This window comes from Triticum urartu, chromosome 2, assembly GCF_003073215.2.
Source record: "Triticum urartu cultivar G1812 chromosome 2, Tu2.1, whole genome shotgun sequence".
In the NCBI taxonomy this organism is placed as follows: Eukaryota; Viridiplantae; Streptophyta; class Magnoliopsida; order Poales; family Poaceae; genus Triticum; species Triticum urartu.
The window spans coordinates 749,809,497-749,824,604 of NC_053023.1; the positions used below are offsets into that span (position 1 = coordinate 749,809,497).

At 42.3% G+C, this 15,108-nt stretch overlaps 1 protein-coding gene and 1 long non-coding RNA gene across 3 annotated transcripts; one reads left to right on the forward strand and one right to left on the reverse strand.

The window, feature by feature from the left end:
• Positions 1-1,206: 1,206 nt before the first annotated feature.
• Positions 1,207-3,036, forward strand: LOC125534637 (putative cysteine-rich receptor-like protein kinase 39). The gene is made up of 5 exons (XM_048697806.1): positions 1,207-1,368; positions 1,459-1,708; positions 1,828-2,044; positions 2,149-2,272; positions 2,822-3,036. Exons 1-5 carry the CDS (start codon positions 1,207-1,209, stop codon positions 2,999-3,001), a joined length of 933 nt encoding a protein of 310 aa, XP_048553763.1. The 3' UTR covers positions 3,002-3,036.
• A 3,689-nt stretch (positions 3,037-6,725) lies between these two features.
• LOC125540476 lies at positions 6,726-9,908 on the reverse strand. Of its 2 annotated transcripts, XR_007297326.1 has the most exons (6): positions 9,628-9,908; positions 9,270-9,306; positions 9,002-9,105; positions 8,068-8,665; positions 7,667-7,765; positions 6,726-7,005 (listed from the first exon to the last, which is right to left on the reverse strand). It is a non-coding gene; the product is annotated as an uncharacterized LOC125540476 (long non-coding RNA). The 2 variants fall into 2 exon arrangements; XR_007297325.1 differs by lacking the exon at positions 9,270-9,306 and having other exon boundaries at positions 9,628-9,904.
• Between the last annotated feature and the right edge of the window lie 5,200 nt (positions 9,909-15,108).

Here is a 15,108-nt window from a genome sequence, read left to right on the forward strand (position 1 = left end):
GAGAGAGCTATCAGAACACATACACCATTCCAACTCATATGTTCTGAAAGAGAACCACCTACTCATGTGTTGAGACCAAGATATTCCATTCCAACCATATGAATCTTGATCTCTAGCCTTCCCCAAGTTGCTTTCCACTCAAACCTTCTTTCCACCAGATCCAAATCCTATGAGAGAGAGTTGAGTGTTGGGGAGACTATCACTTGAAGCACAAGAGCAAGGAGTTCATCATCAACACACCATTTGTTACTTCTTGGAGAGTGGTGTCTCCTAGATTGGCTAGGTGTCACTTGGAAGCCTCCGACAAGATTGTGGAGTTGAACCAAGGAGTTTGTAAGGGCAAGGAGATCACCTACTTCGTGAAGATCTACCGCTAGTGAGGCAAGTCCTTTATGGGCGATGGCCATGGTGGGATAGACAAGGTTGCTTCTTCGTGGACCCTTCGTGGGTGGAGCCCTCCGTGGACTCGCGCAACCGTTACCCTTCGTGGGTTGAAGTCTCCATCAACGTGGATGTAGGATAGCACCACCTATCCGAACCACGGGAAAAACATCCGTGTTTTCAATTGCGTTTGAATCCTTCAAACCCTTCCCTTTACATTCTTTCAAGTTGCATGCTTTACTTTCCTCTGCCAATATACTCTTTGCATGCTTGCTTGAATTGTGTGATGATTGCTTGACTTGTCCTAAGATAGCTAAAATCTGCCATGAACTAAAATAGGGAAAAGGTTAAGTTTTTATTTGGTCAAGTAGTCTAATCACCCCCCCCTCTAGACATACTTTCGATCCTACAAGTACTGCTCTCAGTTTGCATAATATAGATATTACCTCATCAACTAGCTGCCTGGGTAATTGGTGATTTGGATCTAGCAGCTAGTATATAGGTTTATACTATATGCAAATTTCTAATTTGGTTACCTAGTCATTCATTGTTTTTATGTTTTCCCCACAAGATGTGGAAAACAAAGATGCGGCTAGCAGGGGTAGAACTTGCAACCTTAGCACTGAAGTTATAGCAGGTTATCTACGACTATGCTAGCATATTGGTTTTGCGCGGAAAGAGTTCAATAATTATGTATTACTCCATGGCAACCACAAACTCTGGTAACCCTCGGTAAAAATACTTGGTTTGGCAGCCAAAACAATTTCTCATACATTCATGCTGACCTTGCTATCGTTTCCAGGTTAAAGAACCTACTGACTACAAATGGACCACAAAGCCACTGCCGCACGATGTGGCCTAGAGCATATATTAGTCGATGAAACCGCTGAGCCCAAGGCCCTGCCATTATCACTTTTGGAGGCCATCACTGAGAATTTCTCCAATGAGCTGGTGATCGGACGCGGTGGATTTGCAGTTGTTTATAAGGTATTTTTTGGGTAAAGAAATACATTCGAATGTTAATCACGCTTGATTTGAATATCCATATCGATTGTAACACCTGTTGGTAATATATAGGGAAAACTTGGCAATGGGGAGGTCGCGGTGAAGAGACTGTCCAAAGCTTATATGCATGAAACAGAATTTGACCGGGAGATTGAATGCCTGATGCGGGCAAAACACAAAAATATAGTAAGATTTCTTGGATATTGTGATGACAGACAAAGAAATATGGAAATATACGACGAGAAACTTATCATGGCAGATGTCCACCAAAGATTGTTCTGCTTTGAGTATATACCAAAAGGGAGTCTTGATAAGTATATCAGTACGACCATGTGTCCTCTAACTTTTCTCCTTAGTTTCTTCATGTACTACAAATTATTTAAAAGTTTACACATCAAGTATCTCAAATCATAAACCCGGTTTCTCCTCTCTCCTTCATAGATGGACAACGTGAGTGGGAAACATGCTACAAAATAATCAAAGGGATCTGTGACGGTTTGCAATACCTGCATGACAATCGCATTATTCACTTGGATCTGAAACCCGCCAATATACTGCTCGACGATGACATGGTGCCGAAAATAACTGATTTTGGCCTGTCAAGATGCTTAGATGAAAATCAAAGTCAAGTGCTTACCAAAACTATATCAGGAACAACGTAAGCTAGTGAACTCCTCTTGAAAGCTCAGTCTTTTGTGCTATGTGATTTAATTGCAATCTATTTGTAGATTAACCAATCAGACCTTTTATATTTGCATACAGGGGATATTTGGCACCAGAACGTTATGAAGGGAGTGGAATCACACCCAGGGCCGACTTGTATAGTCTTGGTATTATTATCATGGAAATACTGACCGGGCAGAGGGGGCATCAAGCAACTGAGGATGTAAGAACAATAATATATGCCATTTTTACACAGATAAAAGATCAATTTCCTTCTTGGCTAAGAAGAGACAACTTTAAAATAGTTGTCACGCTTCTACTTCGCATATTTTCATTACATTTTGGTTTGAGATGCTGCATAGTATCATTTCTGGAAGCACACCTGTTAGGTCCTTAGGAATAAATGGAAACTTAAAAGGTATACAAGTACCCCAAGTCTTTGAAGGTAAGAAATGTAAGTATTTGAAGAAACTTGGCACTACTAACAAAAGTACAAGCAAACCTGGAAAGGAAAAGGTCGTACAAATAAATATATTCACATAGGTTATTGTTTGCAAGAAGGACCTAACATTTTTTTGGTCGAATATTAAAGTGCAACTTATATGGTCATAGATCTGACTTCAATTTATGGGACATGGTTTACTCTTGAATTTTTGTTTTTTAGTTTTCTGCCTGAATGCATGTGGTTGGTATATACTATACATATTGGAGTTTCCTATATAGAAAAGTTGTTGCAGATCCATGACCATAACTCACCACTGCAATTCTTTAGGTGGTTGAAAGTTGGAGTGATAGGTTGGAGAGATCAAAACAAGACACACACTACGAAGAAATACGTGTATGCCACGAGATAGCTTTAAATTGCACACAGTTTAATCCAAAGGACAGACCAGCTAGTGCACAAGACATAATTGACAGGCTTCATGAAATAGAAAGTATCCAGGTATGTTGAAAATTTGAGAGTTTATGCATTTATTCCTTTAATTCCAAGTTGCTATGCCTATATATACCACTCGGATACTTGCATTAGAAGTATTTGAGCTGCTAGAGTATGGACTTTGATGCTTGAGGAACAGGGCCAAGAGTCCCATTGCGCTATTTTCTTTAGTCACACTTCCCTGTTTCAAGACTAAAACTTTTTCTGCGGTAACTAGCCACTGGTAACTGGCTACTAGTAGCGTGTGTCTTATTGCCGGTGGCAGGTGCCAGTGTGAACTTGCACGCAGTCTAGTAACTATTTGTGGATTTAAAAGAAATACACTATATTTCATTTATACGGTCCATCCATACATACAGTTCATCCGTACATCCAACATATATACAGTTTATCCATCCAGTATACATATAATGCCGAGATCCACGAGTCACTTGCACCCGCCCCGTGTGGATATCGTCGTCGTCGCTGCCCCTAGTTGTAAGCCATATAATTGATGATGCAAATAACTGCAGCGATATCATCCCTATAATTTATGGTCCAAACAATGGATGAAGTTTCATATAATGCCTAAAAGCTCCAATGAAGACAACAATCTTGAGAACTAACAAGCTCAAAGTTATCCCCACAATGCACAACTCATCAAGCAAAGACAAAATAGTACAAAAGAAATTATAGCTAGATGCTTCTTTTTCTAAAAGGAAACTGAAACACGAAATAGATTGAAAACAAAAACACAAGTGTGCATCCTGCTATATAAAATTGTACCTGTTACAACTATCAACAACATTAGCTAAGTGTATACCCATTGCATAATGGTTGTTAATATCAGAGAAAGAGGTGCTAACAAATGGATCTACAAAACAAACATGTCGCATGTTGACCGTGCAATCACAGATAATATCGAGAAAAAATATTGCAAGAACAATAGTTTAGAAAGCTAACTAATAACAGAAAATACAGGCTATGAGACAAAAACATGAAGCAAAACATGACAGACTAAGCATGCCACCGGGGTTTCTTTCAAGCATATGATTAGTAGAACACATTCAACAAATAACAGGAGTTGAAAGAAATAATATGGGAACTAGATTTCGGTGTGATCATTTGACAAAAACAACAATCACAGGAGAACACCTAACCAGCAAGGAAACAACAAAGTACGAACATGTCTTCGAGGGAAACAACCCCAGACACTGGTTCATTGAAACTGTTTTTCGAACCATAACTGGCTCATAAATATTCTGGAATTAATAATTCTAATTGTACAAACATGATGTTACAATCCATGAGTGAGAAAAATATATTTTGCAAAACAGATGTGCATATTGAGTGAGCATGTGTGAATTTCACACTTCAGCACTACACAGTTTTTTTTAAACCTGCTGTGAATGCCGCCGGTGCAGTGGCCCCGTGTTGGTTTTTTTTTTTTGAGTAACTGGCCCCGTGTTGGTGAGCAGAGGGGCTGAGCAAAGGTTGGGGACAAACACCAAGTCATCGACGCTGGCACTTTTGGGCTTTACGGGTGCGGTGACGGCGGTTTTGGGCTTTTCGCTGGCTGCTCCCATTCCCAGATTTCAGTGGCATTTTCTATGTGGTTTAGAGATGAAATAAGGGGTAAGTAGGAAAATTTCACTTAGGGGTAAAGATACCCCTGATGTCCAGAAACTTGCACGGTCCGTGATGAATATTTTCAACCACAAACTTGTAAAAGTGAACCCCGCCACCCACAAACCTAGACCATCTCTATCCGACCCTCAAATTTGCTCCAGCATCTGTTCACGGACAAGGGACCAGTCTGCGTACATTAATACAGGAGACATCCATCCAACGCTACCCGCATTCATTTCATTCACTGTTTAAACACTACGAACTTTCATATAAACCAGATGAGATTCATGCAGACACAACGAATTTTCATGTAAACACAGCGGATTTTCATATAAACCGGATAATATTAATACAAACACGATGGATTTTCATTATATTTCGAACATTTAGAAAAAAGGAACCCTAAACCTATCGTACGACAGCAGCCAGCATCCACTTTGCATTCTGCATCGGCAACCACGACCTCCATCTGCCGCCTCTATGAACGGCGGCATGGCTCAAGTGAGGTTAAGATGCGGTCCCCGACAAGGAAGAAAAGAACACGAAAGACGGACCGGCTCACTTGCGACATCATGCCCTGCCGCATACCATACCGTACCCATCCTCGGAGGAGAGGGTGACATGTCCGTCCTTGATACCGGTGGACGTGAGGTCGATGATGGACGTGTATGGCCCATCGCTCGATGGCCACATGTGCCGTCGAAAGTTGGACGGCGGCGCAATGGATGCGCAGCTGGCGGCATTCTCATCTTCGGCCTACTGTGCCGCGAGCAATTGTGCGGCCGCGTCCGTGTCTGCCTGCGACCGAGCTTTGTTGCAAGCGGCACACGCGGCCTCATAGAGCGGGCGCTGCTCCGCAACAAATTTCGGGTACGTCGCCACCATGATGGCCATGGCCTCCACGCTTGCGTGCTCGCCGTAGATCTGGCCCTCCGCCAGCCGGTGCTGCTTGAGGAGGAACACATTTTACTTTTGCTCCTCCTTCACCTTCCTAAATGCCGACATAGGAGCCGGCGCATGCTGCTCCTCCTCCGTCATGACGGTGTTGTGGTGCGTCTGTGCCTGCTTCATGATCAAGCCGGCTTGCACAGGCGCCGGGTCCGGCGCGTCGTAGACCGTCTATAACAAGGGGTCGTCCTCATCGAAGACCTCGGGCAAGCTATCCAGCATGCCCTACTCGATCCGCCTAGCATGACGGGACTGCCCAGGTGGCTGCAAGGGCGACCACCTCGTGCTTCATCTCCGGCGACGGACTATTCCACGGAGCATTCCGAGAAGGGTGAGCGGGTTGATTTCCATCATCTTTTATCCTAGATACTCCTATGTGCTATGAGCTATTGTTTACCCAGAAGGTCTAGCCAAAAACTCAGATATGTTTTTCAGCTAAGGAGAGCACCGCTATGGGTGTACGAAGCAATATGCCGCATCCTCCTACGTACTCGTAAAAATTGCATGTTGATCCCCACATGGATGGTGCCCACCACGTAAAAATTGGTTTTTATACACAAGCAGAACCCGCGAGGGAAATTGGACCGCTGGATCACGAGCAATCCAACGGCGCGGCGCACGACCGATGCGTTGACAGAAATCAGCCGGCTCACTACCCCAAACTGACTTTTTCCTGACGGCCAAAATCCGTCAGGAATCAACAGTTTTCGTCAGGAATGAGCCCCTGCCGTCAGGAATTTCCCGTCAGAAACAGCTTGTTAGGAAAGAGGGTTGTTCCTGACGGTCCCCGTCACGAATAGTGTTCCTGACGGCAATTCCTGAGGGAGCCCCTCGCCTCCCAAACTCAAAGTCCTGACGGCCCCACCGTCAGGAGATACCGTCAGGAACATCTTCCGTGGCTCTCAGGACCATACCATCAGGAATGAGCTCAACATATATCCATGACGGCTAGCTTCGTCAGGAAAGTATGAAAACAGTCGTCAGGAATCAACCAAGACAAACCAAAAATATTATTGCAAAACAGTATATATTCACAGCCACATGCAAATCTTTTGACAATCATGCGTACACAAAGGTCACACGACCCGGTTTAAAATCACAACCAATTCCTAGGTCACAATGTACCCATCCAATTTATTTAAATCTCATTGTTCACAAGATCCACACATTCATATCCAAGTCATGATTCATGGAAGCTCGACTTGACAGGAGGTGTCACCAAGTCCAAAACACGCATACTAGTTGATTCCTAAATTGCCAGGAGAAGCAATTGACAAAGAAAGCCTAACTGCACTGCAGTTCACAATATTAACTAGTTATACTACTGGAATTCCTAAATGTTTGTCCTGTGTTGGAATAGAACTATGCTCATCCGCATGAGTAGCATGAGGATTGTCTTCATCATGGGAACATTCTGCCAACGGAGTATCAGCATTCACTTGGGCTTGGAAGGTTCCATTCACCTATACAACAGAAAAATATAGGAGATTTCAGTGAACAACGGTGAAAGGCAAAACTGTCATACATACAGGTTTTCAAACCAAAAGGTAAGCTCCAGCTCATGACACACTTGTTGCTAGCCACCAAGCAAGTGAAGAAGACTTCTCTTATTGCCAAGTACAGGCTGCAATTATTTAAAATGTAACCGGAACATAATGAACAAAAGAAAAGAAAAGGGAAGAAAAAATAAATGGTTGCAATCCAATGACCTATATCCATAGTATTCATGGCAAATGAAATTTTGTGATGACCAACCCCCTTCACAACTTTACGTGATAGCAAACAAAATCATCACTTCATAGGAAAAATCTAAGTATGCGGCAGTACAGAACTAGCACTACATGTAGAAAACTAGCAGTAAGCAGCATATTTATAGCTTTGCGATGCAAGTTCCGAACATCAGCAGTTTAGCATCACTAAAAGAACTTGCTGTATTTCAAGTAAGGACGGAACATGGGCATGAGCTAAAACAGTTGGAGAGCCTAAACAAGCTGCAAGGCAATCCGAAAATTCATCATCTTGAAAATGTTAAAAACAAGGAGGCGGGCGATGCAAAGCTAGCTGATAAGAAAAGACTAATATGACTAGAACTGTCCTGGGGTGGTTCCTTACAGACTTACTCACCAGAAGTTCAAGTGGAGGTGCTTGAGGGCCTTCGCCCACCCAAGGGTCTGGTGAGGAGAACGGTGGCCCCAAGTATCTACAACGACTTCTACTCAGAAGCTGTATTTGTGAAGAAAATTAGAATAACTGGGGACATACTCATAAATGCAAGTTTAGAGGTATATACATCGTGTAGTATAAGTGTTATTGGAGCAGCAGGGTGAAGCTAATGCACTGACAACCTTTTGCTATTCTACTTCTATGTTTGTGTACACAAGTTCAAGAGAAATGCAAAGGATGCCATCATTATAATTCAACTGTACTGATCATGGAACAAACAATTTATTGAAAAACAAAAATGTTACATTTTACATTAACATTTGTCGTAGTTTTGAATAAAGAGCAAAGGTGCAGGAACTTACAAGACACTTTTGAACATTATATTATTGATGGGGCCACAATCTCCACTCTCAACCACATTTGCAAACTTCCAACTTCATGAACTTGCAAGTGTTCATCTTTGTTGCTGCCATAGGCCATTCTTCTTTTCCTACATAAGAGAAGATGCTCTTCTAACAAACAACCAACACTCAAAACTTGGACAAAACTCGATATAGAATAAAACGGCAGTAGGTGAGGTTCAGAACGAGTTCATGCTGGAACACAATCAACAGGACACTAACATTTTCTCTTAAGTTGAACAAGAAATTTAAATCTAACAGAGCATCGGATCTTCAGTCATGCAAAGGAGCAAATAATTGAAATACTAAGGTGATAAAACTAGAACTAGATCATCTCAATTGGAAGCATAAAGGAACAGACATCACACTAACTGAACAAGCAAGGGGTTCAAGAAATCAGCGAGGGAAGAGGTGAGATAATGGAGTACAGAACATAAATTTGGCTTCTGGAGCTTGGTGTTGCAGCAGTCTAAGACGTGGCTTTGAAGATGGAGAAGAACAGGAACATGTAGATGCAAGAGACGATTAGCAGCAGGTGTTGACAGAGTTCAGCAGCAAGCTGTCGTTGGGGAAGAGCAGCGTCGTCATTGGAGAGGAGGTAAAAGTTTAAATTGTGCTGCAAAAAGGCTCTAAATGCTAAATGAATAAATGTTCTATCAATTATCTACAAGGAAAGAAAACATGTACGAGAACAAATAATCATTCTCAGGTGGTTAGTCAAAATATACATGAAAGACATCTTCTATTCTGTTCTCAGGTGGTTAGGGATAGCAATATATGGACAAGGATGCCGCCAAACACACCAAGCATGATTTATTGAACATGTGCCCATATGGTTACCCACAGAAGAGTTGACACATGATAACAATATATGGACAAATAAAGCATTTTGTACCTTGCTGCTTACAAGGAGCAATCCCTCCCCGTGGTCATCCTTCCATAGTTACTTGACCTCCAAAAAGATAGATCCATAGTTACTTGACCTCCAAAAAGAAATATCTGAGAACACAAATTACATTAGTGATCCATAATCCACCACATTATATAGAAGCATAATTTCTAACTCATTCTGCAGGGTCATACATCTTTCCCTACATAAGGGAACATGTTTTTTCAACAAACTACCCATACTGGGAGGTCAAATGAAACTGAATGCAACTTACCAACACGCTTTTGGTCTGAATAAATGATAATGAGCCACTGCAGAAACATAGCGAATTTATCACAAGTACTACAAGATTACTCAATCAACATCGTTTAAGTACAAAATGAAATTGTTAACTAAAAAGGCAAAATGTACCACTGTACACAGATTTGAAACTAATTTTCAATCGTAAATAGCATCTTTTTTCAACATACAGAAGTTCTTTGCATGGACATAAAATGCACAAAAGTTACATATTCAGAATTAAGAATGAAATAGACTTTTTTGTAGCTGTGCAGCACATCTAAACTATTTGACACAACAACCAGATTGGGTAGGGAAGATGAGAAAGAGGGCCTGGACGGGCAGGGAGTCACCTCTGCACGGGGAGGGAGGCGGATCTGGAAATCGCCGGCCAGGGAGGCGGATCTGGACGTCACCGGCGAGTTGGGGTGGCGCTCGACGGCGAGGGGGGTGGCGCTCGACGGCGATGTGGGCGGCGCTCGACGGCTAGGGGGGGCGGCTGATCGGAACTGGACGGCCGGTACGGGGGAAGTGGCGGCGCTGGACGGGGGAGTGGGAGGAGTATCTCGATGGGGAGAAGTGGATCGGGTTCTAGGTATTTTGACCAAGCCCTCCTGTGTTTTGACCAAGCCCTCCTGTTGAGAGCGCAAGTCGCGCGAAATACACCCCGGGAACGAAATTTCAGCGCGCTTTTCACTCTCCAAACGAAAATATCACGCGCCTCAGAAGCGAAAATATCTCCGGGTCCTGCGTAGGTATCTTCCTGACGGTCACATATACGTTCCTGAAGGTGTGCAAAGTGATTCGCGACGTGGATAGTGTCCCGACGCGAACGTGCAACTGCGTTCCTGAAGGTTATTCTCATTCCTGAAGGTTATTACCGAGAGCGTCAGGAACGTAACGATCTTTCCCCTCGGTTGACCATCCACGTCAGGAACACGTACACATTCCTGAAGGAGGTTTCGCGCCCGTCACGAACGTGTCTGGCCGTCATGAAAATGTCTGTTTGGGGTAGTGGCTGGTTTCAATGCTTTTCCAAAAACGTTTCTACGATTTCCGGTTTCGGGTGAGGTGTTTTGGAACCTAGGCTCATGTGCACCCAGCTGAACAGTAATAGAAAAAATAGATAAAACCTTAGAAACAATCTGAATTGTATTGACAGTGAAACTGCTCATGTCTTGTCTTCGAACCGGATACAAAATTTCGTGAAGAAATACCACATGTGGAGATTTAGAAAAAAAAAGGTATTTTCTCAAAAACAGTTTTTTTTCTTTGGGCATTGATTTTTATTTTTCTACAATACTAGGTTCAACTTTAATTTGCTCAGGAGGTGTATGTTCTAGTATTACTTTTACGAACGACAGTTGAAGCTTTAGCATGATCCTTTATTCTAACAGGAAAAGGTGGTTTCTCAACGTAAGTAGTAGGAACAATAGGATCATTATAAGTAACAGTTTTTTCTTCAACTGTAATAGGTGCAACTACTTTTACTTTAATGGGAGGATTATATTTAAACCACTTCTCCTTAGGGAGATCAACGTGAGCAGCAAAAGATTCACAGAAAGAAGCTACTATCTTAGAGTCAAGTCCATATTTAGCGCTAAATTCTCGAAAAGCATCGGTATCCATAAAAGATTTAACACAATCAAACTTAGGTGTTATACCTGACTCCTTACCATCGTTGGAACCCCAATCTTCAGAGTTGCATTTAATTCTTTCCAATAAGTCCCACTTGAATTCAGTAGTCTTTAGCATATAAGAACTAGCACAGGAAGTATCGAGCATGGTGCGATCATTGAGAGAAAGCCGAGCATAAAAATTTTGAATAATCATTTCTCCTGAGATCTCATGATTGGGTCATGAATATAACATTGACTTAAGCCTCCCCCAAGCTTGAGCGAGGCCAGAAATTATATATGTAATTACGATCACGGTGAACAAGATGCATAGGATAGAACTTTTGGTGAAATTTCAACTTCAATCGTTTATAGTTCCAAGATCCCGTATCATCACATAGCCTATACCACGTCAATGCATCTCCCTTCAAAGATAAAAAGAAGACCTTCCTCTTAACAACGTCATCGGGAACACCTGCAAGCTTAAATAATCCACAAACTTCATCCACAAAGATAAAGTGTAAATCTGGATGCAATGTTCCATCTCCTGCAAAGGGATTAGCTAGCAGTTTCTCTATCATACCCGAAGGAATTTCAAAGTAAAAATTTTTAGTAGGTTCAGTAGGTTGATGAGCAACTCTTTACTCTTCTGGTTGGGGCGAAGATGCCCCGAACAAGCCCCTCAAAGGATTAGTTTCCATAGTAACAAGTGACAAAAAATTTCAGCACACTATATAAATGTTTCCTTACCAAGTTCCACTCACCAAAGGCGCTTCACTCCCCGGCAACGGCGCCAGAAAAGAGTCTTGATGACCCACAAGTATAGGGGATATATCTTAGTCCTTTCGATAAGTAAGAGTGTCGAACCCAATGAGGAGCAGAAGGAAATGACAAGCGGTTTTTAGTAAGGTATTCTCTGTAAGCACTGAAATTGTAGGTAATAGATAGTTTTGTGATAAGATAATTTGTAACGAGTAACAAGCAATTAAGATAAATAAGGTGCAGCAAGGTGGCCCAATCCTTTTTGTAGCAAAGGACAAGCCTGGAAAATTTCTTATAATGAGAAAAGCGCTCCCGAGGACACATGGGAATTATCGTCAAGCTAGTTTCATCACGCTCATATGATTCGTGTTCGGTACTTTGATAATTTGATATGTGGGTGGACCAGTGCTTGGTTACTGCCCTTAGTTGGACAAGCATCCCACTTATGATTAACCCGTATTGCAAGCATCCGCAACTACAACAAAAGTATTAAGGTAAACCTAACCATAGCATGAAACATATGGATCCAAATCAGCCCCTTACGAAGCAATGCATAAACTAGGGTTTAAGCTTCTGTCACTCTAGCAACCCATCATCTACTTATTACTTCCCAATGCCTTCCTCTAGGCCCAAATAATGGTGAAGTTTCATGTAGTCGACGTTCACATAACACCACTAGAGGAGAGACAACATACATCTCCTCAAAATATCGAACGAATACCAAATTCACATGACTACTAATAGCAAGACTTAACCCATGTCCTCAGGAACAAACGTAACTACTCACAAAGCATATTCATGTTCATAATCAGAGGGGTATTAATATGCATTAAGGATCTGAACATATGATCTTCCACCAAGTAAACCAATTAGCATCAACTACAAGGAGTAATCAACACTACTAGCAACCCACAGGTACCAATTTGTGGTTTTGATACAAGATTGGATACAAGATATGAACTAGGGTTTGGAGAGGAGATGGTGCTGGTGAAGATGTTGATGGAGATTGACCCCCTCCCGATGAGAGGATCGTTGGTGATGATGATGGTGATGATTTCCCCCTCCCGGAGGGAAGTTTCCCGGGCAGAACAGCTCTGCCGGAGCCCTAGATTGGTTCCGCCAAGGTTCCGCCTCGTGGTGGCGGAGTTTCGTCTCGTGAGCTTGCCTCTGATTTTTTTCAAGATAAAAGACCTCATATAGCAGAAGATGGGCAGCGGAGGGCCACCAGGGGGCCCAGGAGACAGGGGCGCGCCCTGTAGGGGGGTGCGCCCCCACCCTCCTGGCCTGGGTGTGGGCCCCCTCAGGTACTTCTTTTTCCCAATAATTCTTATTAAATCCAAAAATGACTTTCGTGGAGTTGCGGGACTTTTGGAGCTGTGCAGAATAGGTTTCCAATATTTGCTCCTTTTCCAGCCAGAATCCCCGCTGTCGGCATTCTCCCTCTTTATGATAAACCTTGTAAAATAAGAGAGAATAGCCATAAGTATTGTAACATAACGAGTAATAACAGCCCATAATGCAATAAATATTGATATAAAAGCATGATGCAAAATGGACGTATCAGGTAACCTCCCGGTACTCTTAAAAATACCTGAATCAATTCGGAACCATTCCGGTGTCCGAATATAACCTTCCAATATATCGATCTTTACCTCTTGACTATTTCGAGACTCCTCGTCATGTCCGTAATCTCATCCGGGACTCTGAACAATCTTTGGTCATCAAATCACATAACTCATAATACAAATCGTCATCGAACGTTAAGCGTGTGGACCCTACGGGTTCAAGAAATATGTAGACATGACCAAGACACATCTCCGGTCAATAACCAATAGCGGAACCTGGATGGTCATATTGGCTCCTACATATTCTACGAAGATCTTTATCAGTCAAACCGCATAACAACATACGTCATCCCCTTCGTCATCGGTATGTTACTTGCCCGAGATTCAATCGTCGGTATCATCATACCTAGTTCAATCTTGTTACCGACAAGTCTCTTTACTCGTTCCGTAATGCATCATCCCGTAACTAACTCATTAGTCATAATGCTTGCAAGGCTTATAGTGATGAGCATTACCGAGAGGGCCCAGAGATACCTCTCCGATACACAGAGTGACAAATCCTAATCTTGATCTATGCCAACTCAACAAACACCATCGGAGACACCTGTAGAGCATCTTTATAATCACCCAGTTACGTTGTGACGTTTGATAGCACATAAAGTGTTCCTCCGGTATTCGGGAGTTGCGTAATCTCATAGTCAGAGGAATATGTATAAGTCATCAAGAAAGCAATAGCAATAAAACTAAACGATCATAATGCTAAGCTAACGGATGGGTCTTGTCCATCACACCATTCTCTAATGATGTGATCCCGTTCATCAAATGACAACACATGTCTATGGTTAGGAAACTTAACCATCTTTGATTAACGAGCTAGTCAAGTAGAGGCATACTAGGGACACTCTGTTTGTCTATGTATTCACACATGTACTAAGTTTCCGGTTAATAAAATTCTAGCATGAATAATAAACATTAATCATGATACAAGGAAATATAAATAACAACTTTATTATTGCTTCTAGGGCATATTTCCTTCAGTCTCCCACTTGCACTGAAGTCAATAATCTAGATTACATGGTAATGATTCTAACATTCATGGAGTCTTGGTGCTGATCATGTTTTGCTCGTGAGAGAGGCTTAGTCAACGGGTCTACAACATTCAGATCCGTATGTATCTTGCAAATCTTTATGTCTCCCTCCTTGACTTGATCGCGGATGGAATTGAAGCGTCTCTTGATGTGTTTGGTTCTCTTGTGAAATCTAGATTCCTTCGCCAAGGCAATTGCTCCAGTATTGTCACAAAAGATTTTCATTGGACCTGATGCACTAGGTATTACACCTAGATCAGATATGAGCTCCTTGAACTAGACTCCTTCATTTGGTGCTTCCGAAGCAGCTATGTACTCCGCTTCACACGTAGATCCCGCCACGACGCTCTGTTTGGAACTGCACCAACTGACAGCTCCACCATTCAATATAAATACGTATCCGGTTTGTGACTTAGAGTCATCTGGATCAGTGTCAAAGCTTGCATCAACGTAACCATTTACGACGAGCTCTTTGTCACCTCCATAAACGAGAAACATATCCTCAGTCCTTTTCAGGTATTTCAGGATGTTCTTGACCACTGTCCAGTGATCCACTCCTGAATTACTTTTGTACCTCCCTGCTAAACTTATAGCAAGGCACACATCAGGTCTGGTACACAACGTTGCATACATGATAGAACCTATGGCTGATGCATAGGGAATGACTTTCATTTTCTCTCTATCTTCTGCAGTGGTCAGGCATTGAGTCTGACTCAACTTCACACCTTGTAACATAGGCAAGAACCCTTTCTTTGACTGATCCATTTTGAACTTCTTCAAAACTTTATCAAGGTATGTGCTTT

Bases quoted from the DNA above. Each gene is read 5' to 3' on its own strand.
- LOC125534637 (XM_048697806.1), top strand. From the start codon at position 1,207: ATGGACCACAAAGCCACTGCCGCACGATGTGGCCTAGAGCATATATTA. The intron at 1,369-1,458 runs GTATTTTTTGGG...GGTAATATATAG, and splicing joins GATTTGCAGTTGTTTATAAG to GGAAAACTTGGCAATGGGGA. The intron at 2,045-2,148 runs GTAAGCTAGTGA...ATTTGCATACAG, and splicing joins AAAACTATATCAGGAACAAC to GGGATATTTGGCACCAGAAC.